Source organism: Octopus bimaculoides, chromosome 30 (genome assembly GCF_046866305.1).
Source record: "Octopus bimaculoides isolate indiv1 chromosome 30, ASM4686630v1, whole genome shotgun sequence".
Taxonomy (NCBI): domain Eukaryota; kingdom Metazoa; phylum Mollusca; class Cephalopoda; order Octopoda; family Octopodidae; genus Octopus; species Octopus bimaculoides.
Window position 1 is genome coordinate 8,125,535 of NC_142957.1, and position 26,918 is coordinate 8,152,452.

Sequence of the window (26,918 nt, forward strand, 5' to 3'; positions counted from 1 at the left end):
CATGGCTGTAGTCAAATGACTGAAACAAATAAATGAGTATCTACTTATCCATACACACACTTTAAAAAACCCCCAAAAAACTATGGTAGTATCCACAGCCATATATATATATTTTCATGCAATGCAATCACCTGTTTCTGGCCCCAGACAGTTCCATGCATTATGTAATAACAGACAATATCTTTATCAGGTCATTCTAGAAACCCCAACAGACATCTTGTGACAAGCAAAACGTCCCTTGTCCCTTTCTTTGTAGTTTTTTCGCATCCCAGGATGTCTCCCTGGTGAAATGTGTAATTACGCAATCGTTTCATAACCCCTGGAACAAGCCTGTAACTGGAAAACACAGCACGAGATCAAACAGATTGCTGGTATTATAATGGAACTAAAAAAAAAAAAACGGTAAAAAAAAAACCCCAGGTATTGAGTGCTCCCCACTCTGGACGAAGAAAATTAAAAATTAACATAAAAAAAAAAAAAAATTAAAAAAAGAAAACGAACACCAGAAAAAGATCAATGATGAGAAAGAAATAATTATTGACACTGAATCAATGAAGAATTAATTAAACACCTTCGTTACACAGCACAATTGAAGGTTTATAATTAGTCTGTAGAAGTAGTAGTTGTAGTAGTTGTAATGTTTCTGCTGCTGCTGCTGCTGCTGAATGTAGTAGTAGTAGTAGTAATAGTAGTGGTAGTCTGCAGAGGCTGATGTTGCTGTTGGAGTAATAGTAGTAGTAGTAGTAGTCGTAGTAATAGTAGCTGAGCTGTAGTAGTAGTAGTAGTAGTAGTAGTTGTAATAGTAAAGGTAGTAGTAGTAGTAGTAGTAGTAGTAGTGAGTCTGAACAACTAAAACGTTGGAGGAATGCACATTACATGAGGATGGTTGTGGTGGTGGTGGTGGTTGTGATGGTGGTGGCGCTGGTAGTAGTAGTAGTAGTAGTAGTAGTAGTAGTTGTAGTAGTAGTAGTAGTAGTAATAGTAGTGGTGGTGGTAACGACAAGCAGGCAGAGAGGTGCCGCCGCCGCCGTCGCCACTGCTGCCTGTTGCCACCACAACGACAACAACAACAGCAACAACAACGGCAGCACGCACGTATACACACGCACACACACGCAACAAACACACACACGTGTCCGAGGAATAGTGGCGTGGCTTTTAAAGAGCTGACCAGATAGATAGAAAGACAAACAGACAGACAAGGTAGGTGGTGTCCTCTATGACCAGCGTCTGTTCCACTCACACACCTAACAGCCCGCATCCTGAAACAAAAGAAGAAAAAAAAGAAAAAGAAAAATTAAAATAAAGACAAAATAAAAATGTAACAAGAATGGCTTTAATTAATCATCGTTAAATGTTTTTAAACTTTCTCGGTGGCACCTTGGGCAAGTGTCCTTTACTATAGCCTCGGGCTGACCAAAGCTTCGAGAGTGGATTTGGTAGACAGAAACTGAAAGAAGCTAATGTACGTGTACGTGTGTGTGTGTGTGTGTGTGTGTGTGTGTGTGTGTGTGTGTGTGTGTGTGTGTGTATATATATCATCATCATCATCATCGTTTAACGTCCGCTTTCCATGCTAGCATGGGTTGGACGATTTGACTGAGGACTGGTGAAACCGGATGGCTACACCAGGCTCCAATCTGATTTGGCAGAGTTTCTACAGCTGGATACCCTTCCTAACGCCAACCACTCCGAGAGTGTAGTGGGTGCTTTTACGTGCCACCCGCACGAAAACGGCCACGCTCGAAATGGTGTCTTTTATGTCCCACCCGCACAAGAGCCAGTCCAGGGGCACTGGCAACGATCTCGCTCGAAAACCCTACAATGCCAGTCAGGCGGTACTGGCAACGGTCACGCTCAGGATGGTACATCTTATGTGCCACCCGCACAAGAGCCAGTCCAGGGGCCCTGGCAACGATCTCACTTGGCTTGCTGGGTCTTATCATCATCATCATCGTTTAACGTCCGCTTTCCATGCTAGCATGGGTTGGACGATTTGACTGAGGACTGGTGAAACCCGATGGCTTCACCAGGCTCCAATCTGATTTGGCAGAGTTTCTACAGCTGGATGCCCTTCCTAACGCCAACCACTCAGAGAGTGTAGTGGGTGCTTTTACGTGTCACCCGCACGAAGGCCAGTCAGGCGGTACTGGCAACGGCCGCGCTCATATATAATGATAATACAGTATGTGTGAGTATATGCATATATACGTACATGTATGTACATACCTACATCTACCTGTATATATAGAGGCATATCTCGGTACAGGATGTTGCAAAAAAAAAAACATGGACAAAATGATAACCAGAGTACAGAAAACACACAGGCCACATAGAGAACATTTCCTTCATCAGCTGCTCCCATTCTAAAACTAAGCGTTTCGAAGAGTTAGGGCATATATATATATATATATATATATATATACATATATATATATAGAGAGAGAGAGAGAGAGACACACACACACACAGAGTAATCCCCCGACTTTCGCAGGTGTTATGTTCCAACCCACCCCGGTAATAAGTGAAAACCCGCAAAGTAGAAACAGTACTCTTTTTACTCGTTTCAGTCATTTGACTGTGGCCATGCTGGAGCACCGCATTTAGTCAAGCAAATCGACCCCCAGGACCTTTATTCTTTGTAAGCCTAGTACTTAATCTATCGGTCTCTTTTGCCAAACAAAGACCCCACAGAAGAGCTAAGTCTAAGGTATCCAGCTCAGGCGCAGTAGTTTTTATATGCGAGTTACACTTCCAGACGCACGCCTTAACCCGTTAGCATTCTGATTACTTTTTTTCAAATACATTCATTTATTCACATCATTCTGAATTGATACTGCATTATCTTGTAGCTTCAAGATTTCAATGATGTGATAATAATACTGTTGGAATAACATTGTGGGGTAGGTGTGAGAGGCCAGTTGTAGCCGGTTTGAACATAAAACAGGTAGAGTATTTGGGCCAGAGATGACCAGTGTAAAATCTAAAGGAGTAACAAAGACCAGGAGTTCCTCTCTCAAGGGGCTCACTGCACCCTCAGACATCAACCAGAGTATTCCTATGTCCCGTTGCTCCTGTGCTAGTTGGCCCGTAGCTGGGGTCCTGTCAGGTGCTACTATTCTGGGTCAGAGTAGGCCTGAGGTCAATAGTGGTTAAGAGGTGGTTCCACACTCCTCAAAATCTAGGAACTTTTGAATCGGCTCCACTACAGGACACAGTTTAACCTTTAGCACACTGGACTGAAGCAACATGAAATTAAAGTGTTTTGCCCAAGAACAAAACGCACCACTTGGTCTTGTGAGCAACGTGAAATTATTTTTTACCCATGAAAAGAACACACGAGCCAGTCTTGCAATCACAAACGCTAAACACCCTAACCGTTAGGCCACAGTGCTAGTGACAGAGAAGACAGTAACTCACCCCAACCACCAAGGGGCAGCTACTCAGTTTCCATGGCATATAATAGACCAAAATCACACCATCCTTTACCCTGAGCAGGACAGCAGTACATCTCAAGGTTATTCATCAGAACAGAGTGAAATTAAGTGTTTTGCTCAAGAACACAACACACCATCTTGTCTTGCAACCACATGCACAAAATACTCTATTCACAAGACCACGCACCCTCAGAACAACAAGCGCTGGTAATAGACTAAGATCCAACCACCCTTTACCCTGAGCGGGACACCAGTTTACCTCAAGGTTGTCCATTGATTATAGCAGAGCGAACCAGAGCAAAATGAAATTAAGCGCTTTGCCCAAGAACAACAACACACCATCTGGTCTTGCAATCAGGAGCACAAAATATTCTAATCACGAGGCCATATGCCCTTGCAACAACAAGCGCTCAAGACAATGAAGTGTGAAGACAAGTTACTCACCCCAACCACCTAGGCAAGGCTCCCCCACAAATCAGTAGTCTCTGTCATTGTTTCGTTGACTTTCTTTGTGGCGCTCCTTATCGCTGTACTCGGCAGGGTCCTCACTACGGGGTTTGCCAGTACCAAAAATGGAAGCATTTCTCTCGGTCTGCACAAAAGTATTTATGGGTTCTTTTACAGTTCTGGGGAGGAGCACGAGACGTGGTCTGCCAACCGAAGATTCTGAAAGGGAGAGAGAAAAAAAATAATAAATAAAGACAAAACAAACTTAGACACATATTTGTAAAATTAACAACATTATATAGGCGTGGTTGTGTGGTAAGAAGCTTGCGGTGAGCTGGCAGAAACGTTAGCACGCCGGGCGAAATGCTTAGCGGTATTTCATCTGCCGTTACGTTCTGAGTTCAAATTCCTGCCAAGGTCGACTTTGCCTTTCATCCTTTCGGGGTCGATAAATTAAGTACCAGTTATGCACTGGGGTCGATGTAATCGACTTAATTCCTTTGTCTGTCCTTGTTTGTCCCTTCTATGTTTAGCCCCTTGTAGGTAATAAAGAACTAAGAAACGTTAGCACGCCGGGCGAAATGCTTAGCGGTATTTCGTTTGCCATTACGGTCTGAGTTCAAATTCCTGCCAAGGTCAACTTTGCCTTTCATCCTTTCGGGGTCGATTAAATAAGTACCAGTTACGCATTGGGGTTGATGCAATCGATTTAATCTGTTTGTCTGTCCTTGTTTGTCCCCTCTATGTTTAGCCCCTTGTGGGCAATAAAGAAATAAGAAATAAGAAGCTTGCTTGCTTCCTAACCACATGGTTTCAGCCTCAGCCCCACTGTGTGGCACCTTGGGCAAATGTTTTCTATAGCCTTGGGCTGACCAAAGCCTTGTGAGTGGATTCAGTAGACAGAAACTGAAAGAAGCCTGTCGAATACATATATAAACGCCTGTGAGTGTGTGTTTGCTTGCTCCCCACTACTGCTTGACAACTGGTGTTGGTGTATTTACGTCTCTGTAACATAGCAGTTCGGCAAAAAAGAAATGCTGGAATAAGTACCAGGTTTAAAGTAAGTACTGGGGTTAATTCATTTGATGAAAATTCATGGTCGTGCTCCAGCATGGTTGCAGCCAAACGATTATCAAACAATATATATGTTGAGAAAAGTGTTGTGTCTCTAAGCTGCAGGATAGAGCTGAGATTTGACACAGATAAATCAGGAGAGAAGTGAATAATAATAAAGGAGAAAAAGAGAAATCCAAATCGTTTCAATAAACAAACATTCTTTTGTTCTATACTACATATATAGATTTGTTGGCACTCCGTTCGCTTACGACGTCGAGGGTCCCAGTTGATCCGATCAACGGAACAGCCTGCTCTTGAAATTAACGTGCAAGTGGCTGAGCACTCCACAGACACGTGTACCCTTAACATAGTTCTCAGGGAGATATTCAGCGTGACACAGTGTGACAAGGCTGACCCTTTGAATTACAGGCACAACAGAAACAGGAAGAAAGAGTGAGAGAAAGTTGTGGTGGAAGAGTACAGCAGGGTTCGCCACCATCCCCTGCCAGAGCCTCGTGGAGTTTTTAGGTGTTTTCGCTCAATAAACACTCACAACGCCCAGTCTGGGAGTCGAAACCGCGATCCTATGACCGTGAGTCTGCTGCCCTAACCACTGGGCCATTGCGCCTCCACACATATATAGATATATATGCAATAAAATAAAATTATGGTTTGTTCACTTTGTCAGACATCAGTTATTCCACATGTTTCAAATAATATTTTATTGCATATTCCACATATATATATATACATATGTTACACATCTCTATATGTGGTATGGAATAACATTACTTGATGACGATGATTAAGTATGAAGTAAAAAAAAGTGATGATGGGAGAAAGAGGGGAAAATGAAGTAAGAAGTTACCTGCTGTTGGTTCTGGGAAGTCATGGGAGGGCCCTCCACTGTTGCGCCGCTGGCGTGGTGGGCCGCCAAAGCCACGGCCTCTCTCCGAACGCTCGTAGCCCTTCGGCCCAGAGGAGTAGCTCGTAGGTGGGCTGTGTTGCCATTGCTCAGTGTCTCTGGAGAACTCACGGTTACGCCCAGAGTAGGAACCTGTTGGGGAGAAAAAAAAAAAAAAAAAGGAGGAAAATGTTCAGGTACATGCATACTAAAGGAACTGCAACATAAAAATCATCAAGTTTGAGTATATGCATTGTGAAATAGATGTCCAGAGTGTGTATGAGTATATTTGTAAGGTCTTTCGAGTGAGATCGTTGCCAGTGCCCCTGGACTGGCTCTTGTGCGGGTGGCACATAAAATACACCATTTTGAGCGTGGCCGTTGCCAGTACCGCCTCACTGGCCTTCGTGCGGGTGACACGTAAAAGCACCCACTACACTCTCGGAGTGGTTGGCGTTAGGAAGGGCATCCAGCCGTAGAAACTCTGCCAAATCACATTGGAGCCTGGTGTAGCCATCTGGTTTCACCAGTCCTCAGTCAAACCGTCCAACCCATGCTAGCATGGAAAGCGGACGTTAAACGATGATGATGATGATATATATATATATATATATTAGAAACTCTGCCAGATCAGATTGGAGCCTGGTGTAGCCATCTGGTTTCACCAGTCCTCAGTCAAACCGTCCAACCCATGCTAGCATGGAATGCGGACGTTAGACGACGACGATGAAGTAAAGAAGTGCCGATCTCTAACTGTAGAGGGAACCTGTGGTAGAGGTAGACGCAGAGGTGGTGAAGCATGATCTTTGAACTTTGGTGACATGCCATGTTTGAGAACACCTGTCCAGCTGAGTGAAATTGTATTAGTGGCCGATGCTGATGTCAGCTGTGCCAGTGGTATGTAAGAAGCACCTTATGAGCACTGGGCCTCACAGAGACAATGACAAATGACAGACCTTTGGCAATATGCTGTGCTTGAGAAGACAGAAGACCCTTCAAGCCAAGTGAAATTGTAGTCATGGCAGATACTGGCCTCACACAATTAGCACCAGTGGCACGTAATAACACCCATTACACTCTTGGAGTTGTCGGTATTAGGAAGGGCATCCAGCTGTAGAAACCATGCCAAATCAGACAGGAACTTAGTGCAGCCCCTCAGCTTGCCAGCTCTGGTCAAACTGTCCAACCCATGCCAGCATGAACAACAGACATTAAATTATGATGATGATATTTATGCCTCCCTTTTTTCATGAACAGCAAGTGTTGTAGGAGAGCATAAACATTAACATTACTCTGTCAAATGTAATGCTTATTTATTTTTAGAGTGACATTGTAGGGTAGGTGTGAGAGACTGGATCTGGCTGGTTCAAACACAAAAGAGGTAGAACGTTTGGGGTGGATATGTCTGGTTCAAGTGCAAAAGGGATACACATCTATGTATGAAACAAGGGAGACCTCTAGATGGTGGGCAGTCCTGTTAGATATAGCAGCCAAATCTCCCTCAAACCACACCCTATGTCTTAAGTACAACACTTTTGTATTCAGATTACCCTGTCAAATGTAAAGCTTATTTATTCACACTGTCGTTAATTAATAATTTATATATTTTATAACTTTGAGATTTCATTGATGTGACTGTTTATTTTTGGAATGACATTGTAGGTTAGGTGTGAGAGGCTGGATCTGCACAGTTTGAACGTAAAACAAGTAGAATATAGGGGCTGGATATGGATAGTTTAAATGCTAAAGGGTAGCCCACTTGGTTTTGGAGTTGAGAAAAAGCTAGCTTACATGGACAACTGGAAGTAATCTGAAGGCTGGAAAAGATTTACCGTATGATGACGGTGATTTCTGCTAGGCATCAAGAAAGCGACAGTATGGCTGCTGCAATGATGACTATAAAGCTGTGAATAGCAAGAAGGGACACACAGCAGATGTTCTGACTGTTTGTATGGTAAGAGTCATCCAGTGACTGATGACCAAGGCTTCAGGCTCAATGTAGACAGCTAGGTGAAAGTTGGTGGAGACTGGTCAAATCCTAGCCGGAAAGGGTTGCTGCTGGAAGGCCATATATGTAGCTCCTAGGATCTATTTTAAAACGGGGGCGCCAGTATTTTCTTAACGAAACACTTTGAAACTTGGGACACTGGTAGAATGTGTCATATAAAACATTTTTTACTCTTAGTCTTCTTAACAAAAAAAAAAAGGAATTCGCAAGTTATTCCATGTTAAAGTTGTCGTATTTCTGTAATTTCAACCAATCACTGACGTCTATTCAGCTGAATAGAGTTACTGCTGGGCGGTCATAAAAATGTTATTCCCCGTGACATACTTCATCCGGTTTAATCGTAATTTATACGCATATATTGTTTATATAATAAATTACGCTGTGCGTATCTATGTGTGTAACAATTTTAGAGTTCGGATTCTAGAGTTAGGGTTAGGGTTAACAGTCTAGTTAGGGTTAGGAGATTAATACGATATACACCGTTACAGCGCTAACTGTTTTCAACTGAATAGACGTCAGTGATTAGTAGAAATTATCGAAATAAGACAATTTGTAACATGAAATAAATTCGAATACAAAAATATTTTTCTGTTCTATAACACAAAATAGATAAGTATACGAAGTTTGAAAGTCTTTCGGTACCAAAAACACTACATAAAACATAAATGAAAACTGGCGCTCCCGTTTTAAAATAGATCCTCCAAATTCAGCTCCTTGCCATACACCCAGGAAAATCCACAAGTGGTTGTTAGGGAGTTCCTAAGACTTCACCGGTGTCATTTCCGGCCCTTCAAATTCTCCTGATTGTAATCCCATGGATAACAACAACTATGCATGGGTTGCAGTTGAGAAAGATACCAACTGCTCAGCCTGCAACACCGAGCCAAGATCAAGGAGGTGTTTGAAAATCTTCCCAGGAACACAGTAAGGGATGAATGGCGCCAGGTTCGGGAGCCGTCTTGAGGAGGCTGTGTTGGGAGGTGAGGGCAGCTACTTTGAGCAAACTTATCTCCCAACCATAATCTAGTTGATACTGAAAATTTTTAAAATATATTTTTGTTTTTGGATGGGATATTGTTCTCCTACCCTTTTGTGCAAACTGTCAGATTTAGTCTGTGTATGTATGTATATCATCATCGTCGTCGTCTAACATCCATCCTCCATGCACGCATGGGTAGGACGGTTCACAGGAGCTGGCCAAGTAGAAAAACTACCCTATGCCACTGTGTCTGTTTTGGTAGGGATTTTATGGCTGAATACCCTTCCTAACACCAACCACTCTGCAAGGTGTGTATATACATACATAAACACACACACACACACACACACACACACATATATAGGCACAGGCGTGGCAGCTGCTTGCTTCCCAACCACATGGTTCCAGGTTCAATCCTACTGTCTGGCACCTGGGCCAAGTCTTCTACTACAGTCTCAGGCCGACCAAAGCCTTGTGAGTGGATTTGGTAGACGGAAACTGAAAGAAGCCTGTTATATATGTGTGCGTGTGTGTCTTTGTGCTTGTGTTTGTCCCCCCCAACGCCGTTTGACAACTAGTACTGGTGTGTTTACGTCCCCCGTAACTTAGTTTGGCAAAGAGACCGATAGAATAAGTACCAGGTTTATAAAAAGTAAGTACCAGAGTCGATACATTCGACTAAAAATTCTTCAAGGCGGTGCCCCAGCATGGCCGCAGTCTAAAGACTGAAACAAGTAAAAGACAAGAGATATATATGATGTATATTTGATTATATGCATGCACACATACATGTATTGTTTATCAATAACTGAACGACATTACAGAAACACTTAAGGGCTGAGAGTTTCATGCACTGGCACCGAGCATTTGATAAAAACATATACACACATTCTGAGTTCTTCCTGTCAGCATCACCAAATTTACATATTACATATAAAATACATTTTTTTTTTATATATAGAAGTGGCTGTGTGGTAAGTAGATTGCTTCAGTCTCAGTCCCATTGCGTGGTGCCACGCAGTGGGACTGAACTCGGAACCATGTGGTTGGTAAGCAAGCTACTTACAACACAGCCACTCCTACGCCTAATTATATACTCTTTTACTTGTTTCAGTCATTTGACTGCGGCCATGCTGGAGCACCGCCTTTAGTCGAGAAAATCGATCCCAGGACTTATTCTATCGGTCTCTTTCTGCCAAACCGCTAGGTTACGGGGACGTAAACACACCAGCATCGGTTGTCAAGCGATGGTGGGGGGACAAACACAGATACACAAACATATATATATGACGGGCTTCTTTCAGTTTCCGTCTACCAAATCCACTCACAAGGCTTTGGTCGGCCCGAGGCTATAGTAGAAGACACTTGCCCAAGGTGCCACGCAGTGGGACTGAACCCAGAACCATGTGGTTGGTAAGCAAGCTACCTACCACACAGCCACTCCTGTTTGTATGTTGCAGATTTTTCACCCATCGCAGGGGTTTTTTTGGAACGCAACACCTGTGATAGTCAAGGGATTACTGTATATGAAGTGTTACGAATATAGTAACTTGGGTCCACAAATTGGCGGAGATGATGGTAAGGTTCTGACTTCGAATCCGCGGTTATTTCCCTTTAACCCACTCTCTGGATCTTTGGGGGAAGAGCGAGCAAATTTCCATTCTGAAAATGCAACCCAGAGAAAAACAGTTTGGGAGCCACTGCCGCAGAGCGCACTGGGTACTTTTTACGTGGCACCTTGGGATTAGGGCACGTCCTCTCAAGTACAGCAATGCATCACATCCCTCAGTCCTGTCATTTCCTTCATCGGACTCGGCATTTTGAGATCAGCCTTCACATGTCCCACTTCTCTTATATTCACCTTCCTGTACCTTCAGAGTATACCCTGACATATCTTCCTCTTCTCCAGCTGGGCTAGCCATGTACATCCCCGACAACAGAACCCCTATTTGTGCTCCTCTATTCATACTCCAACCTCTCTGCATCTGGCATAAAGCTTACCTCCATCAATACTGCTACTGCCACCTGGTTGACAGGTCTTGTCATGCAAGTTGAGGGGCTTCACTAGTGATGGTGCCATGCAAAAAGCATCCAGTTACAACCGGTTATGGGAGAATCCTGAACACCCTTATGCGACTGAAGGTGGACTAACCAATTACAATAAATAAGAACGGAGTGAACTGTCAAGGGGGTAGTTGACAGTGTTAGTTTGACGAGTGTTTGTTAAACCGTCGTTAGTTGAACAGTCAACACCTAGTATCCTGCCTACATTCGAGTAACGTGGAGTGCGCTGTCTTAACTTCTATTTCTGCGATAGGTTATTTTTAGATGACCACAACCATTGTTTATTTTTATGTTTTTTAATTTATTATTAGTGTTGCTTAATGTGGTTTGCTAAAATTGCTGTTTCTTTTGAGATATCATCAGAAAAAGGTAATTAAAATTCATTAAAATGACAGATCTATCAGACTTTCAAACCGGTAAAATTGTTGGTACTCGTATGGCAGGCGCTGGTATGTACTTCACATATACACATGCCCTTAATGTTATGACGAGGGTCCCAGTTGATTTGATAAAAAAAACAGCCTGCTTGCGAAACTAATGTGCAAGTGGCCTAGTACTCCACAGACATACCTACCCATAATGTAGTCCTCAGGGAGATTGAATGTGACACAGAATGTCTCAAGGCTGGCCCATTTTGAATTACAGGTACAACTCAATTTTGCCAGCTGAGCGAACTGGAGCAATGTGAAATAAAGTAACTTGCTCAAGGACACAACGCGTCGCCGGGAATTGAACTCACAACCTTACACGATCATGAGCTGAATACAGTTACAAGCATGAGTGCAAAATGTTGAACACCATCCTCTGTGAAAGTAAGAGGGGATTGCCATGGCTGGAACACCATGATTGTAGTTGACCTGGGGCCAAAATAAGAGTTAAGTATAATACATACCTTGTGAACGGCCACGACCGCCAAAAGACCCTTTGTCACGCTGACGGCCCTCGGCAACGTCGACCCGTAAAGAACGTTCTTCAAAAACCTGAAAATAATAATAGATAATAATAATAATGGTTTCAAATTTTGCCACAAGGGCAACCATTTTGGGAGAGGGGACGTGTCGATTATATCGACCGCAGGGTCCAACAGGTACTTAATTTGTCGACCTCAAAAGGATGAAAGGCGAAGACGACCTCAGCAGAATTTGAACTCAGAACGTAGCGGCAGATGAAATACCACAAAGCATTTCGTCCACTGTGCGAAAGATTCTACCAGCTTGCCTCCTTAATAATAAATGTCCGGATGCAGTACCAGGCAGTGGATTTCATGGCTTCTCAACATTAACTAATTGGAAGTGTTATCATGTACATTGTTTTGTCTTGGTATAAAAAGATGGGCTACAGCAAATATTCTGCTCAATACCACAGATTTGCTAATGCCCTGATGCAGTACCAGGCAATGGCTCTCATGGCTTCTGATCTTAATTGATTGGAAGTGTTATCATGTTCATTGTTTTGTCTTGGTATAAAAAGATGGGCTTCAGCAAATATTCTGCTCAATACCACAGATTTGCTAATGCCCTGATGCAGTACCAGGCAATGGCTCTCATGGCTTCTGATCTTAATTGATTGGAAGTGTTATCATGTACATTGTTTTGTCTTGGTACAAAAAAATGGGTTACAGCAAATATTCTGCTCAATACCACAGATTTGCTAATGCCCTGATGCAGTACCAGGCAGTGGATTTCATGGCTTCTCAACTTAACTAATTGGAAGTGTTATCATGTACATTGTTTTGTCTTGGTACAAAAGATGGACTACAACAGATATTCTGCCCCCAGTGTTTCACTGGTACTTAATTTACTGAACCCGAAAGGATGAAAGGCAAAGTCGACCTAGGTGAAATTTGAACTCAGAATGTAGAGATGGGCAAAAACGCTGCTAAGCATTTTGTCTGGCATCTTAATGATTCTAGCAACTTACAACCTTATAATAATAATAATATTGATAATGATGGTTTCAAATTTTGGTCCAGGGATAAACTGGTACTAATTTCATCAACCTCAAGAGGAGGAAAGGCAAAGTCTACCTTGGCGGAATTTGAACTCAGAATGTAGAGCCAGAATAACAGTTACAAAGCTCTGAGGAATCGGCAATCAAATATATTGTCCTGATGATGATGATGATGATGATAATAATAGTTGTTTTTACTTCAGACCACAACAGCAGAGGGTACCACACACTATACACAAAAGTACCCTAAAACTTGTTATGGTACACAGACAGGATGGTCATAGCTGGAACATCTTTGATCATAGGCCTAGTGGATCAAGACTGACCCGGGGCTAAACAAATACACTATGTCTGAATAAAAACCAAAATGGTCATAGCTGGAACAGGTATATCATAGGTATAGTGGGTCAGGATTGACCTGGGGTTAAACAACAACAGAGAAGGACACATTAGACAATGTAGTCCTAGATAAACGATGACGGCAAAAACTGAAAGTTACTTACTGCACCATCATAAGAAAGAGCCTCCTTCAACGACTGAAGTTGATCAAATTCAACATAGGCAAAACCTGAAAATAAAAGAAAAAAAAAAGTCAGTGGTCATTGGGTATTGGAACCAAGCCCATGCTGGGGCACTGCAAAGCATTTTAGCCCCCCCCCCCACGCCTTGACCCCCTACCATGGATATTTTCCTAGAACAAAATTAAGGTTTTTGTTGCATGAGGGGCCAAGCTGCTAGGGCTTAAAACAAACTAATAAAGGAACCTGGAATTTGATGGTTCCTTCAAAACAATACAACCACAGCAAATTACTCTCAGAGTACAGTGAAAAGCGAAGAAAAAAAAAAAAAAAAAACCAAACTTATAAATCAAAGTGCAGGTGTGGCAGTGTGATAAGAAGCCGGTTACCCAACGACATGGCTGGAGGTTCATGGCATGGCAATTTGGACAGACCAAAGCCTTCTTTGAGGATTTGGCAAACGAAAACTGAAATAAGCCCATCGTGCACACACATGGGTGTGTGTGTATGTATATATATATATATATATATATAGGTGCAGAAGTGGCTGTGTGGTAAGTAGCTTGCTTACCAACCACATGGTTCCAGGTTCAGTCCCACTGCGTGGCACCTTGGGCAAGTGTCTTCTACTATAGCCTCGGGCCGACCAAAGCCTTGTGAGTGGATTTGGTAGACGGAAACTGGAAGAAGCCCGTCGTATATATGTCTAAGTATGTGTGTTTGTGTGTCTGTGTTTGTCCCCCCAACATCGCTTGACAACCGATGCTGGTGTGTTTACGTCCCCGCAACTTAGCAGTTCGGCAAAAAGAGAGCCGATAGAATAAGTACTAGGCTTCCAAAGAATAAGTCCTGGGGTCAATTTGCTCGACTAAAGGCGGTGCTCCAGCATGGCCGCAGTCAAATGACTGAAACAAGTAAAAGAGTAAAAGAGTATATATATATATAGATGCACGTGCTTGACAACTGGTGTTGGTATGCATATGTCCCCAAAGCCTTTGACCATAGATGGTCTGATGGACCAGAGTTGACCAGTGACTAAACACTAGTCGATACCATGGTAACAGTGAATGTTAGGGGTCAGCAAACACAGGGAACAACCAGCTTTACGGTCCCCAAGCCAACAAGGTACCATACCAGATCACACGGTACCTAGTGTTGTTTATCAATCCAAGTCAAGCCAGCGTGACAACACAAAGAATTTTAAAAAAGCAAGCAAAGGGCCAATGAATGGTTTCAATCAGGAGACGTTCACAATAGTGCCTCAGTGACACACTTACCTTTAAATTTGTCTGTGTCTCTGTCTCGGACCAGTCGTACATTCCGTACCTGTAATAAACGGTGGTACAGGTTAGACAGAAATTATAAAGATGCCAATAATGAAGTTGTTATATGTAAACTAATTAAAAGCAACAGAAGCATTATTAATACCAAAAGGCAATCTTGATCTCCGACTTTGGTGTGTAAAAATGCTAGTGTCTATATCATTGACACGTCTCCTACAGCTACTGGAATTACCAGATCATGTAATTTCGCCCTGCTTTGGTCTTTTCAGTGACAGACATCCAGTTGCAATATAACAGCCAAATCTCCCGTCAACAATATATAGAATCTCAATCCCCATTCAGGCACTGATGTTGCAAATAGCCATTGAGCTCGTTAAAAAAATAATAGCGAAAGAAGCAGTATTAATACTGGAAGGTAAATCTTATGTCTGACTTAACATGGATGCTGTGTTAGAACATGGAAAACTGTGGTGTTTACCAAGAGAGGACCTCTTATATGGACTTGTGGTGACTAAAAGGGCGAAGAACCCTTCTGGTCATGAATGACCATGGGATTGCACCTAGAAAGTCCCCCTCCGAAATACAAGTCCAGGCAAGGTTGTCTATGGAAGACCAGCAGTCGCCCACGCACCCCCCCCTGCTCCAACCATCCATGTTATCCAAGGGAAAGGCAAAGGCTGATACAGCTTGGCACCAGTGACATTGTAACCCATTTCTACAGCTGAGCGAACTGGAGCAATGTAAAAAAAAGTGTGTTGCTCAAGAACATGACACAGAGCCCAGCCTGGGAATCAAACACGCTACCTCATGATTGTGAGCCGGATACTCTAACCACTGAGCCAGCACTTGTGTATAACCATCCACTATGGCAGCCAGAACTACCAGATTACATAATTTTGCCCAATAAACACAGGAGATTTTAAGCACCACTAGTCCATACAAAAGGTCCTCTCATGGTAAATAATGCAGTATTGTGGGTTCTAACACTACATTCACATTAAGATGGATATAAAGACTGCCTTTTGATGAATTACATTTGTATTTCTCTTTTAAATTTTGTCTTAAACAGTTACAAATTTCTCAATGTTACAATACACATATACATACATATACATAAATATACACATATACATACATATACACATATATACATACATAAATATACACATATATACATAAATACACACATATATACATACATACACACATATATACATACATAAATATACACATATATACATACATAAATATACATGTATATACACATATATTGGGTTGGTGCATAATTATTGTTGGATTTTTTTCAACAAATTTTATTCAACAAAAACATCTTTAAAAGATGGTCTGACTGTCTGCCAAGCAAATGGGAAGCAGTAATTGAAGTGGATGGTGAATATGCTCCGGAATAATCATTTAAAGATGTTTTTGTTACATGTTGTTGTCTTTTGTTGAATAAAAAAGCTGCAATAATTATGTACCAACCCAATACATACATACACAAATGCACACACACATATAATCTGAATTAGTTTAAAATAACCATCTATATAGTATACTTAATGTAAATACATGACAAATTTACTGAGATATTCATCTGGAGACAATATCTGTTAACCTAAACATGCTATGTTCCCAGCGTAGTGAGAATAGTCTAAATGGAATCTCTACAGAATTCTCGTTAATGCCGTAATGAACATGCACAGAAAAAAAAGAGAGATAAAATGCCAAAAACAGACAATCGCTAGGTTGTTGTTTCAATTCCTGGACTGGACAGTGGATTGTGTTCTTGCACAAAGCTCTTCATCTCCTGCTGCTCTGCAATCACCGACACCTGACTTGTAGTAAGAGTGTGCACCTGTTTAGGCAACATTGATTTCATGGAGGTAAAGAGCAAATGGACAGCATTAATATTTGATCACTATAAATATAAGCGCCTGTGCACGTTGTTGAGCAAGAAATTGCAGAACCATCTTTGTCAGAAAGGCTACCATCACATGATGAAGATGTAGAAGCTTCAAGAAAGTCTATAACTGCGTGTAAATTTTTTTGGTTAAACAAAGCTTTTGGAGAGGGGTGAGGGGAGAGGACGAAAACCCACGCCCTAAAGTCATGATTATTTAAATGATTTATTTCATATATATATATATATATATATATATATATATATATATATATATATAAAAAAGAAAAAAAAAAGGGAAGAGAGATACTCCACTGCCTCTTGCTGGAGATAAACGCAATTAATTAAAGCAAATTGATGAGGAAATCGTCTGCCAACTTACGCCGAGTCCGTCAAATATAATTTCTAAGTCTCTCTGCACAACTTTGTACGGCAAGTTGCCAACAAACGCTGTGTAGGGGGGTTCGGAAGGCAGCCTGCTGTTGGAACGGCCACCGCGCTCACTGTACCTGTCACTGCCACCGTAGTCACCTCCGTAACCTCTGCCGCCGCCGCCGCCACCACCTCCGCCACCGCCACTGTACTCATCTCTGAAATACAACAACAACAACAACAATAGTAAGTTCTTTGATTACTGCAAGAGTAATGGAGATGCGATAGAAACCATCCTCCTCCTCGATTCAACCCCCCCCCCCACTTTGCCATGCCATGCGTGGAACAGTTGGAACTCGTCGAGGCAGATTCCCCTACAGCCAGACGCCCTTCTTGTCACCAACCCTCACCAGTTTCCAAGCAAGGTAATATTTCCTATAGCCGCACGTGTTTCTTATGGAAGTCTGGAAGCATAAGACACTGCTTGTACAACAAATGGTGCTCATTTACAACCATCGCAAGATGCCAAGAAAAAAAGCACTGACAGATACACACAAAATAGAGAGTATGATGCAGCATTCATAGTAAGCTCTCCACTCGGAATTGGCTATCAGTTGACATAGCAATCAATGACAAAGTAGTGTAATTTAGTAAGGCCCTCAAACTAAAAATCCAGGAAATCTGTGCGGAGTAAATAAGGAATAAAGTGAGGAGGTGTGAAAGGTGAAGATAGATTTATTATTTCCATGTTGTATCATTATCATCGTTTAACACCTGTCTTCCATGCTAGCAAGCGAGAGGACTGTGCTAGGCTCTTTGGTCTGCTTTGGATGACCTTCCTAACACCACCCACTTTACAGAATGTATGTCTATCATCATTTAATATGTCTTACATACCCACATGGGACAGATGGTTTCACAGGAGCTGGTAAGCCAGAGGACTGGGTCAGGCTCTCTGGTCTGTTTTGTCATGGTTCTTTCATGACTGGATGCCCCTCCTAACGCTACCCACTTTACAAAATGTGTGTGTGCCATTATTTAACGTTCGTTTTCCATGCTTGCAAGGGTTGGACAGTTTGACCAGGATCCATTGTCTGCTCTGGCACACCATTCCCAACGCCACCCACTTTCCAGAATGTATGTGATCATCATTTAACGTCCATCTTCCATGTTGGTACGAGGTGGACAGTTTGACGGGAGCTGCTAAACTAGAGGACTGCACCAGGTTCCACTGCTTGCTCTGGCATGCCCTTCCAAACATTTACAGAGTTCACTGGGTGCTTTTTATGTGGCACTGAGATAGATAGATAGGTAGGTAAGTAGGTAGGTACCACAATAGGCTTCTTTCAGTTTCCACTCACAAGGCTTTGTATTGGTCCAGGGATATATTATTATTGGGGTGGCTGTGTGGTCAAGAAGCTTGTTTCACAACCAACTGGTTTCAGGTTTGGTCCCAGCATGTGGCACCTTGAGCAAATATTGTCTTCCACAGACCCCCATCAAGTTGGCCAATATCCTGAATGTGAAATGTGGTAGATGTGATCTATTTCGGCAGATGAACTTATTGAATCAATGGCAAATATCACTTGATGCTAAGCAGATGAAAACTGTCGGCTGTCAACAGTGAACTACTGCTATCATCTGTAGACAAGGCCTGTGCAGATGAGATATTTCAGTTAGTGAAAGACCAATGTGACTAAAACCCAATCTAGAATGTTCATGCTGCTTTATTTAATTGAGACATCTGGGGATGTGAATTATTTTGGGAGATGAATTCACTGAGTCAATGGCTAATATCACTAAATGCTGAGCAAACAGACTATCAATGGCCAGGATGAACCAGTTCAGTTAATGAACGACTGCTAGCATCTGTAGTTGTGGCATGTACAGATGGGATACTTCAGCTAGCAAAGGACTTCTTATTATGACTGAAAACCCAAGCTAGAACATTCATGCTGCATAGCTTGAATGGGACATCTGGGGATGTGAACTATTTCGGTAGATGAATTCATTAAGTCAATGGTAAATATCATTAAATGTTGAGCAGAGGAGAAAACAACAAACTATCAATGGCCAGGATGAATCCTCAGTTCAGTTAGTAAACTATACTGCTATAATCTGGAGTTCTGGCATGTGCTGATGGGATATTTCAGACATTCATGCTGCATCTCTTGATCGGGACATCTTGTGTGGAAGAGCCTGCACCAGACTCCAGTCTGATCTGGCAATGTTTCTACAGCTGGAAGACCTTCCTAACGCCAACCACTCCGAGAGTGTAGTGGTTGGCTTTTTACGTGCCACTGGCACGGGAGCCAGTCAAGACGGATCTGGCATCAACCACGTTAGGATGGTGCTTTTTACGTGCCACTGGCACGCAAATAGAGTAATCTGAACATTTAAGGGTAATTAGAATAATGTGAACATTTAAGGGTTATTGTAATATTATGGTTTTGATTCCTGGACTGGATGATACGTTGCTTTCTTGAGGAAAACACTTCATTTCACAGTGCTCCAGTCCACTCAGCTGGCAAAAATGAGTAATCCAGTAGTGGGGAAATATATCATCATCATCGTTTAACGTCCGCTTTCCATGCTAGCATGGGTTGGACGATTTGACTGAGGACTGGTGAAACCAGATGGCTACACCAGACTCCAATCTGATTTGGCAGAGTTTCTACAGCTGGATGCCCTTCCTAACGCCAACCACTACGAGAGTGTAGTATGTGTGCCACAGAAACTGGGAAACCAGCCATATGATGCGTGAAAGAACTTTATCACCCCTTTTAAAAAAATGTTATTAATTTAGTTGATTGAGTAAATGAACCTTCCTCATCATCCTTCACGAACAAAGGAGCCAGTAGGCTATTGAGGGTGACTGGAAGAACTGCATATCTCATACGGACCAAAGAGGAGGTTGGTGGGACAAGACCCTCCTCCTCCATTTACTTCTTTCTATTTGAGCTTCTTCACTCCACCCCACCTTTGTTTCTGTTAATCAAAAGCACAGAGCATAAGACCACCCTGTCTAGTGAAGCGGCACCGACAGAGGTGCCACCTCCTATGAACAGAACAGGATTGCAGGGGCACAAAAGAAAACGCAAACTATGCAAGTTCAGAGCCAAATCCTTGCTTTCAGCCCCTAACCTGCAGCAGAGCCTTCATCAGACTGATTGGCTACAGCAAGACATAATCCTTATTTATTCACAGTTTTTAAAAAGTCCATAAGCAAAAAACGGTTGGGAATCACTGATTTAACTCCTAGGCATTCAGATTATCTGTCAAATGTAATCCTTTTTTATTCACATCATCATCGTTTAACGTCCGCTTTCCATGCTAGCATGGGTTGGACGATTTGACTGAGGACTGGTGAAGCCAGATGGCTACACCAGGCTCCAATCTGACAGAGTTTCTACAGCTGGATGCCCTTCCTAACGCCAACCACTCCGAGAGTGTAGTGGGTGCTTTTACGTGTCACTCACACGAAGGCCAGTCGGGCGGTACTGGCAACGGCCACGCTCAAAATGGTGTATTTTATGTGCCACCCGCACAAGAGCCAGTCGAGGGGCACTGGCAACGATCTCGCTCGAAAATCCTTAGTTTTTAAAATTTAAGCATGCATTTTCTCATAGGTTTGAGATTCCAATGACATGATTGTTTGTTTTAAACTGACATTATAGGGCAGGACCAGGTCAGTTTGAACATAAAACAGTGAATATATTTTGGCCTGATATGGCCGGTTAAAATTTATTTCGTGCCATGTCAAACCATGTCTTCCCAGACAGACAGGCCTCTTGATCAGGATAGATTTCTGCATTGTTTGAGAGTACCGCCTGACTGGCCTTCATGTGGGTGACACGTAAAAGCACCCACTACACTCTCTGAGTGGTTGGCGTTAGGAAGGGCATCCAGCTGTAGAAACTCTGCCAAATCAGATTGGAACCTGGTGTAGCCATCCGGTTTCACCAGTCGTCAGTCAAATCGTCCAACCCATGCTAGCATGGAGAGCGGATGTTAAACGATGACGATGATGAAGTTATGTCTCGATAAACTAAATTTTTGTTTTTTCATTTGGTGCAGAGATGTAAAGATTTTTCTTAGTTCATTTCTCAAAAGGCAACTCCTTTGACTGTTGGCCCTCATGAAATTCTTTACACACACACACTCAGCATGAGTGATATCCATATACAGTGAGTGAGAGAGAGTGTGAGTGTGGTAAATATATAAAGTGAAGGGGAAGTTTACAATGAGGAAAATGTAAATGAAAGGGAAAGACAGATAGAAAGAGAGTGAGAGAGAGAGAGAGATCTTTTCTGTTTCAGTTACAGATTTTGTATCAGGCTTAACCACCACCACCCGGGGAAGGGTGGCGGCGGTGCTTGACTGAAACAAGTAAAAGATAAAGAATAAAGATAAAAAAGAGAGGTTTAAAGTTTGATTGGTTTTTACCTGTCAAAAAAATGAAAGTAAACAAGAGTGGCTGTGTGGTAAATAGCTTGCTTACCAACCACATGGCTCTGGGTTCAGTCCCCCAGCATAGAGGTGTAGAGTGGCTGTGTGGTAAGTAGCTTGCTTACCAACCACATGGTTCTGGGTTCAGTCCCCCAGCATAGAGGTGTAGAGTGGCTGTGTGGTAAGTACCTTGCTTACCAACCACATGGTTCTGGGTTCAGTCCCCCAGCATAGAGGTGTAGAGTGGCTGTGTGGTAAGTACCTTGCTTACCAACCACACGGTTCTGGGTTCAGTCCCACTGCGTGGCACTTTGGGCAAATGTCTTCAACTATAGCCTCGGGCCGACCAAAGCCTTGTGAGTGGACTTGGTAGACGGAAACTGAAAGAAGCCCGTCGTATATATGTATATATATATATATATATATGTATGTGTTTGTGTTTGTCGCCCCCAACATCGCTTGACAACCGATGCTGGTGTGGTTACGTCCCCGTAACTTAGCGGTTCGGCAAAAAGAGACCGAGAAAAAAGTCCCGGGGTCGATGTGTTCGACTAAAAGGTGGTGCTCCAGCATGGCCACAGTCAAATGACTGAAACAAGTAAAAGAGTATTACAACTACGAAGTTTTAAGTAAAACGAAAGCAAGTGCAGGTCGTATGAAGAGAGAGAGAAGTTGGGGAGTAGTATGAGTGAGAGAGAATACATATACAGAGTGATAAAGAGTGTGGTACATATATATAGAGAGAGAGAGGGGGGGGAAGGTGTTAAAAAAAAAACAGAGCATGGTGGGAATGGATAGGGAGCAGAAGGTTTGTCGACCTAAAAACTGAATACCTTGAGAGGCAGATTTTGAAAATTGAATTAGTTTACTCTGTGGAGTGCTCAGCCACTTGCACGTTTGTTAATTCCACGAGCAGGCTGTTCCGTTGATCGGATCAACTGGGACCCTCGACGTCGTAAGCGACGGAAGTGCCAACACACAACATTTAATACTTAGGCTATTTGTCTTCATCTTGCAGAGCAGAGGTATTACAGTTTCATTAGAGCCTCAAACATGAAGGCACTTCATGTTTGATGTTCTGATGAAGCTGTAAGGTGTTACTCAGGCACTTGACTATGAGCCTACTGCATTGTATTGCAGAAACAGCTGTAAGCTAATGCCGTTCATAACATTTATTCCTTTGTCATCACCTCTTTTCTTATATATATATTATAGGCACAGGCATAGCTGCATAAGGATGTACTATTTTAGAGTCTTTCCGTGACATTTACATACATTACTCTTTACTCTTTTACTTGTCCCAGTCATTTGACTGCGGCCATGCTGGAGCACCGCCTTCGGTCGAAAGAATCGACCCCAGGACTTATTCTTTGTAAGCCTAGTACTTATTCTATCGGTCTCTTTTTGCACCGAACCGCTAAGTTACGGGGGACGTAAACACACCAGCCTCGGTTGTCAAGTAATGGTGGGGGGACAAACGCAGACACGCAAATACACATACATATATATATATATTTTATTATATGTATTTATTTTCTCTAAGTTAATAATTAGCCCGGACAAAATAAATTGGTTAATAGATACCAGGGTAGCAAATATCACAAAATGACTGTGGTGTAACTCCTGTTTTATGAGGTAGAAACTCCTTGTTATTTTGGGTACTTGAGTAAATATATAAATTCAGTAAATGGAAATAAAAGAATTCATTTAACATATGCGTTTTACTCCATTTACTAAATTTATATATATATGATGAAGGGGATGTTTCTATGTGGCCTGCTTGTTTGTTGCACCTTGTTTACCATTTTTGTCCTTGTTCTTTTGCCACGTCATGTATCTATATGTACATGTGGATGAACGTATATACATACATGTACATATATATGCATATACTCATATATTGTTTGTATCACGACAGAACGCACGCGTTACCTTTATACAGTAAGTTTTAACTATTTTTCTAACGCGACTCTCTCTATTTCTATCTCCCCCTCTCATTCTTCCCTCTACTGTTCTTCGCCTCTACCTGTCACTACTTCTCTCTCTCTATCTCTTGTTACTCGTCCTTCGCCTCTCACCGTTACTACTACTATCTCTCTCTCTCTCTCTCTACTTCTCGTTGCTCACTTTTATTCTACTTCCTCCCCTCCTTTTCCCTCTGCTACTCTTTCTCTTCACACAGCCTTGGTCACGTGTGTGCGGCTGCTATTTCTTTTCGTTCTTGGAATCACCAAGCTCGCACGTACTTCTTTGCCCCTCCTGTACGTGCTTCACAGCGTTCGAGACATACACACTTCACGTCTGGCTGTACAGCCTTTTTGTTTGTTTATTTCACCTTTTCATTTTCCTGTCTTGTTTTCCGTCCGCCACTACCCTCCACGAAAACAATTTAATTTGTGTTCGTGGGAAGAACCATTTTAACGATGCGTACTGCCTTAATTCTTCGAAACGCCAGAGTTTTAATGGTGGCAGCTGATGAAGGGGATGTTTCTATGTGGCCTGCTTGTTTGTTGCACCTTGTTTACCATTTTTGTCCTTGTTCTTTTGCCACGTCATGTACCCAGTTATGTATCTATATGTACATGTGGATGAACGTATATACATACATGTACATATATATGCATATACTCATATATTGTTTATATATACGACGGGCTTCTTTCAGTTTCCGTCTACCAAATCCACTCACAAGGCTTTGGTCGGCCCGAGGCTATAGCAGAAGACACTTGCCCAAGGTGCCACACAGTGGGAATGAACCTGGAACTATGTGGTTGGTAAGCAAGCTACTTACCACACAGCCATTCCTGCGACTATACATACACCGTTTTATATAGTATATACAGATGCACTAGACTGTGACCATCCTGGGACACTACCATGAAGAATTTTTAGTAGCATGAAACAATCTTAGTAAGTATTCTCAAGTTTGGTACTTACTCTATTGTTCTCTTTTACTGAACTGCTAAGTTACAGGGACATAAGCACACTGGTTATCAAGTGGTGGTGGTGGAAACAAAGATACATACACATTGGGCTTCTTTCAGTTTCCATTTACCAAATCCAGTTATATGGCTTTTGGTCAGCCCGAGGCTATACTACATGACACTTGCCCAAGGTGTCATATTGAGGGACTGAACCTGAAACCATGTGGTTAGCAAACAAGCTCCTTATGCAGTTATGCCTGTGCCTATAATATATATATAAGAAAAGAGGTTCTCGGAGAGATTCAGCGTGACACAAAGTGTGACAAGGCTGACCCCTTTGAATTACAGGCACAACAGAAACAGGAAGTAAGAGTGAGAGAAAGTTGTGGTGAAAGAGTACAGCAGGGTTCACCACCACCCCCTGCTGGAGCCTCGTGGAGCTTTAGGTGTTTTCGCTCAATAAACTCTCACAACGCCCGGTCTGGGAATCGAAACCGCGATCCTATGACCGCGAGTCCGCTGCCCTAACCACTGGGCCATTGCGCCTCCACATTAGATGTATTTGTGTGTATAGACACACAAAGGCACATTTGGTTAACCAACCCAAAGCTGTGGGATCAATTCCTAGACAGGTTAGCTTAAACCGGGCACTTCATATCACACTGCTCCAGTGCACGTGGCAAAGGTGCTGCATCAGCCTCCTTAAGCCCATCCTTGATGTGCCACTGAATCAAGGGCAAGAAAGGGCTACCGAGAAGGTAGCAATGTCTGCTTGTGAGTACATGGGTACTTTAAACCTTTAGCAAAAGAATGGTACTCATCTCCAAGTACCAACTGGCTTCTACTGTATTTTATAGACACAAGGTGGAGTGAAACAAAAGCAAGACTTAATACTGTACCTGACTTCTGAGTCCATATATCTGTCTATCCTGCACACTACTCCTAGCAGGGGTGAGTCCCCAGGCACCTTGTCAATAGGGTGCTATCAGAAGCGATTGCCATTAGACTTTTTGGCTAACATGACCAACTGAGACTATGGGCATTATACAACCATCATTTTCTTGGCCTACGCAAGGGTCTCTTGCCAGTTGGGTTGGCTTGAAGAATGTCTGATCTTTGCATGCCTCTATCTTCTCCACCTGTTTACTTGAGGGAGGGTCATGGGAGTAGAGTCCTAAACCTAACCCCCATCCCATTGTAGTAACAATTTTTACCAGGCTTCCACCTTAATAATAAATTTCAAATTTTGGCACAAGGCCAGCAATTTCAGGAAGGGAGGGGAGTTAAGTTGATTATATTGACTCCAGTGGTTAGCTGGTACCCAGTGGAATTTGAACCCGGAACGTAAAGACAGATGAAATACTGCTTAAGCATTTTGCCTAGCATGCTAACAATTCTGCCAGTTCACCATAATAATAATAATAATAATAATCCTTTCTACTAAAGGTACAAGCTGACCTTGGTGGAATTTGAACCCAGAACATAGCGGCAAATGAAATACTACTAAACATTCTGTCCGGTGTGCCAACAATTCTGCCAGCTCACCATAATAATAATAATAATAATAATAATAATAATAATAATAATAATGATGATGATGATGATGATGATGATGATAATAATCCTTTCTACTAAAGGTACAAGGCCTGAAATTTGGGGGGGAGGGAGGGTTAGTCGATTACATTAACCCCAATTGTTCAACTGGTACTTAATTTATCGACCCCAAATGGATGAAAGGCATAGCTGACTTTGGTGGAATTTGAACTCAGAACATAGCAGCAAATGAAATACTAGTAAGCATTCTGCCAGTTCACCAACTTTACTAATAATAATAACAACAACAACAATAATTGTTATTTCTTCTAATTTAGGCATGTGAGCAGCAATTTTTCAAGGAAGAAGTTAGTCGATACCGTCACCCCTCAGTATTTGATTGGTATTATGTTCTACTGACCCTGGGAGGATAAAAAGTAAAAGCCGACCCTAGTAGGATTTGAACTCAGAATCTAAAGAACCCGAACAAATACTGCAAAGTGTTGTCCAATGCTTTAATGATTATGCCAAACTACCACCTCCACGTTAGGCTAGAGCGAATGAGTGAGCCTCCTCAATGTGGTCACTCGACATGCTAGAAATAGCAGCCAACTAGACCTCATAGCATACCCATCCTGTTAGAAAAGGCTACATTGGATAACATGGCCCTGGGATCCTTATACTATAGGTGAAAGATGGGATGGGCAAGGCTGGAGTGTCTTTGCCCCATCAAAGGCTGACATGACTAAACACCACCAATGAGAATATATATTTACAGAACAAAACAGCCTCTACATAGCAACTGGATTTGCTGGAAATAGCAGCCCCTCCTCATCAAACCACAAATCTCATCGTATGTGTGACTTTTCGATGGGATGGTCACAACTGGAGTGCCCTTTGATCATGGTTCTACTGTTCCAGCAGGGCTAACTGAGCCAAACAATACAAAAAAATAAAAAATAAATAAAATAAAGTTGACCCACTTTCATTCATTGAGGGTTTTTTTTTTTTATAGTTTGGGGTGTCTTAATTTGAGAGAATTTAGCTATTTCTAAAGGGTCTAGGTTCGTGCTTATATACATACTTTGGCGTTT

At 42.3% G+C, this 26,918-nt stretch overlaps 1 protein-coding gene across 1 annotated transcript in view; it reads right to left on the reverse strand.

The window, feature by feature from the left end:
• Window positions 1–508: 508 nt before the first annotated feature.
• Window positions 509–26,918, reverse strand: part of LOC106882703 (eukaryotic translation initiation factor 4H) — a 32,487-nt gene continuing 6,077 nt past the window's right edge. Inside the window, exons 2-8 of the mRNA XM_089345815.1 lie at window positions 16,929–17,136; window positions 14,641–14,689; window positions 13,349–13,413; window positions 11,788–11,875; window positions 5,809–5,997; window positions 3,882–4,103; window positions 509–1,262 (exon numbers count right to left, since the gene is read on the reverse strand). Of these exons, the coding sequence (XP_089201941.1) occupies window positions 3,913–4,103; window positions 5,809–5,997; window positions 11,788–11,875; window positions 13,349–13,413; window positions 14,641–14,689; window positions 16,929–17,136 (790 nt within the window). The 3' untranslated portion in view covers window positions 509–1,262; window positions 3,882–3,912. The remainder of the gene's footprint in view (window positions 1,263–3,881; window positions 4,104–5,808; window positions 5,998–11,787; window positions 11,876–13,348; window positions 13,414–14,640; window positions 14,690–16,928; window positions 17,137–26,918) is intronic.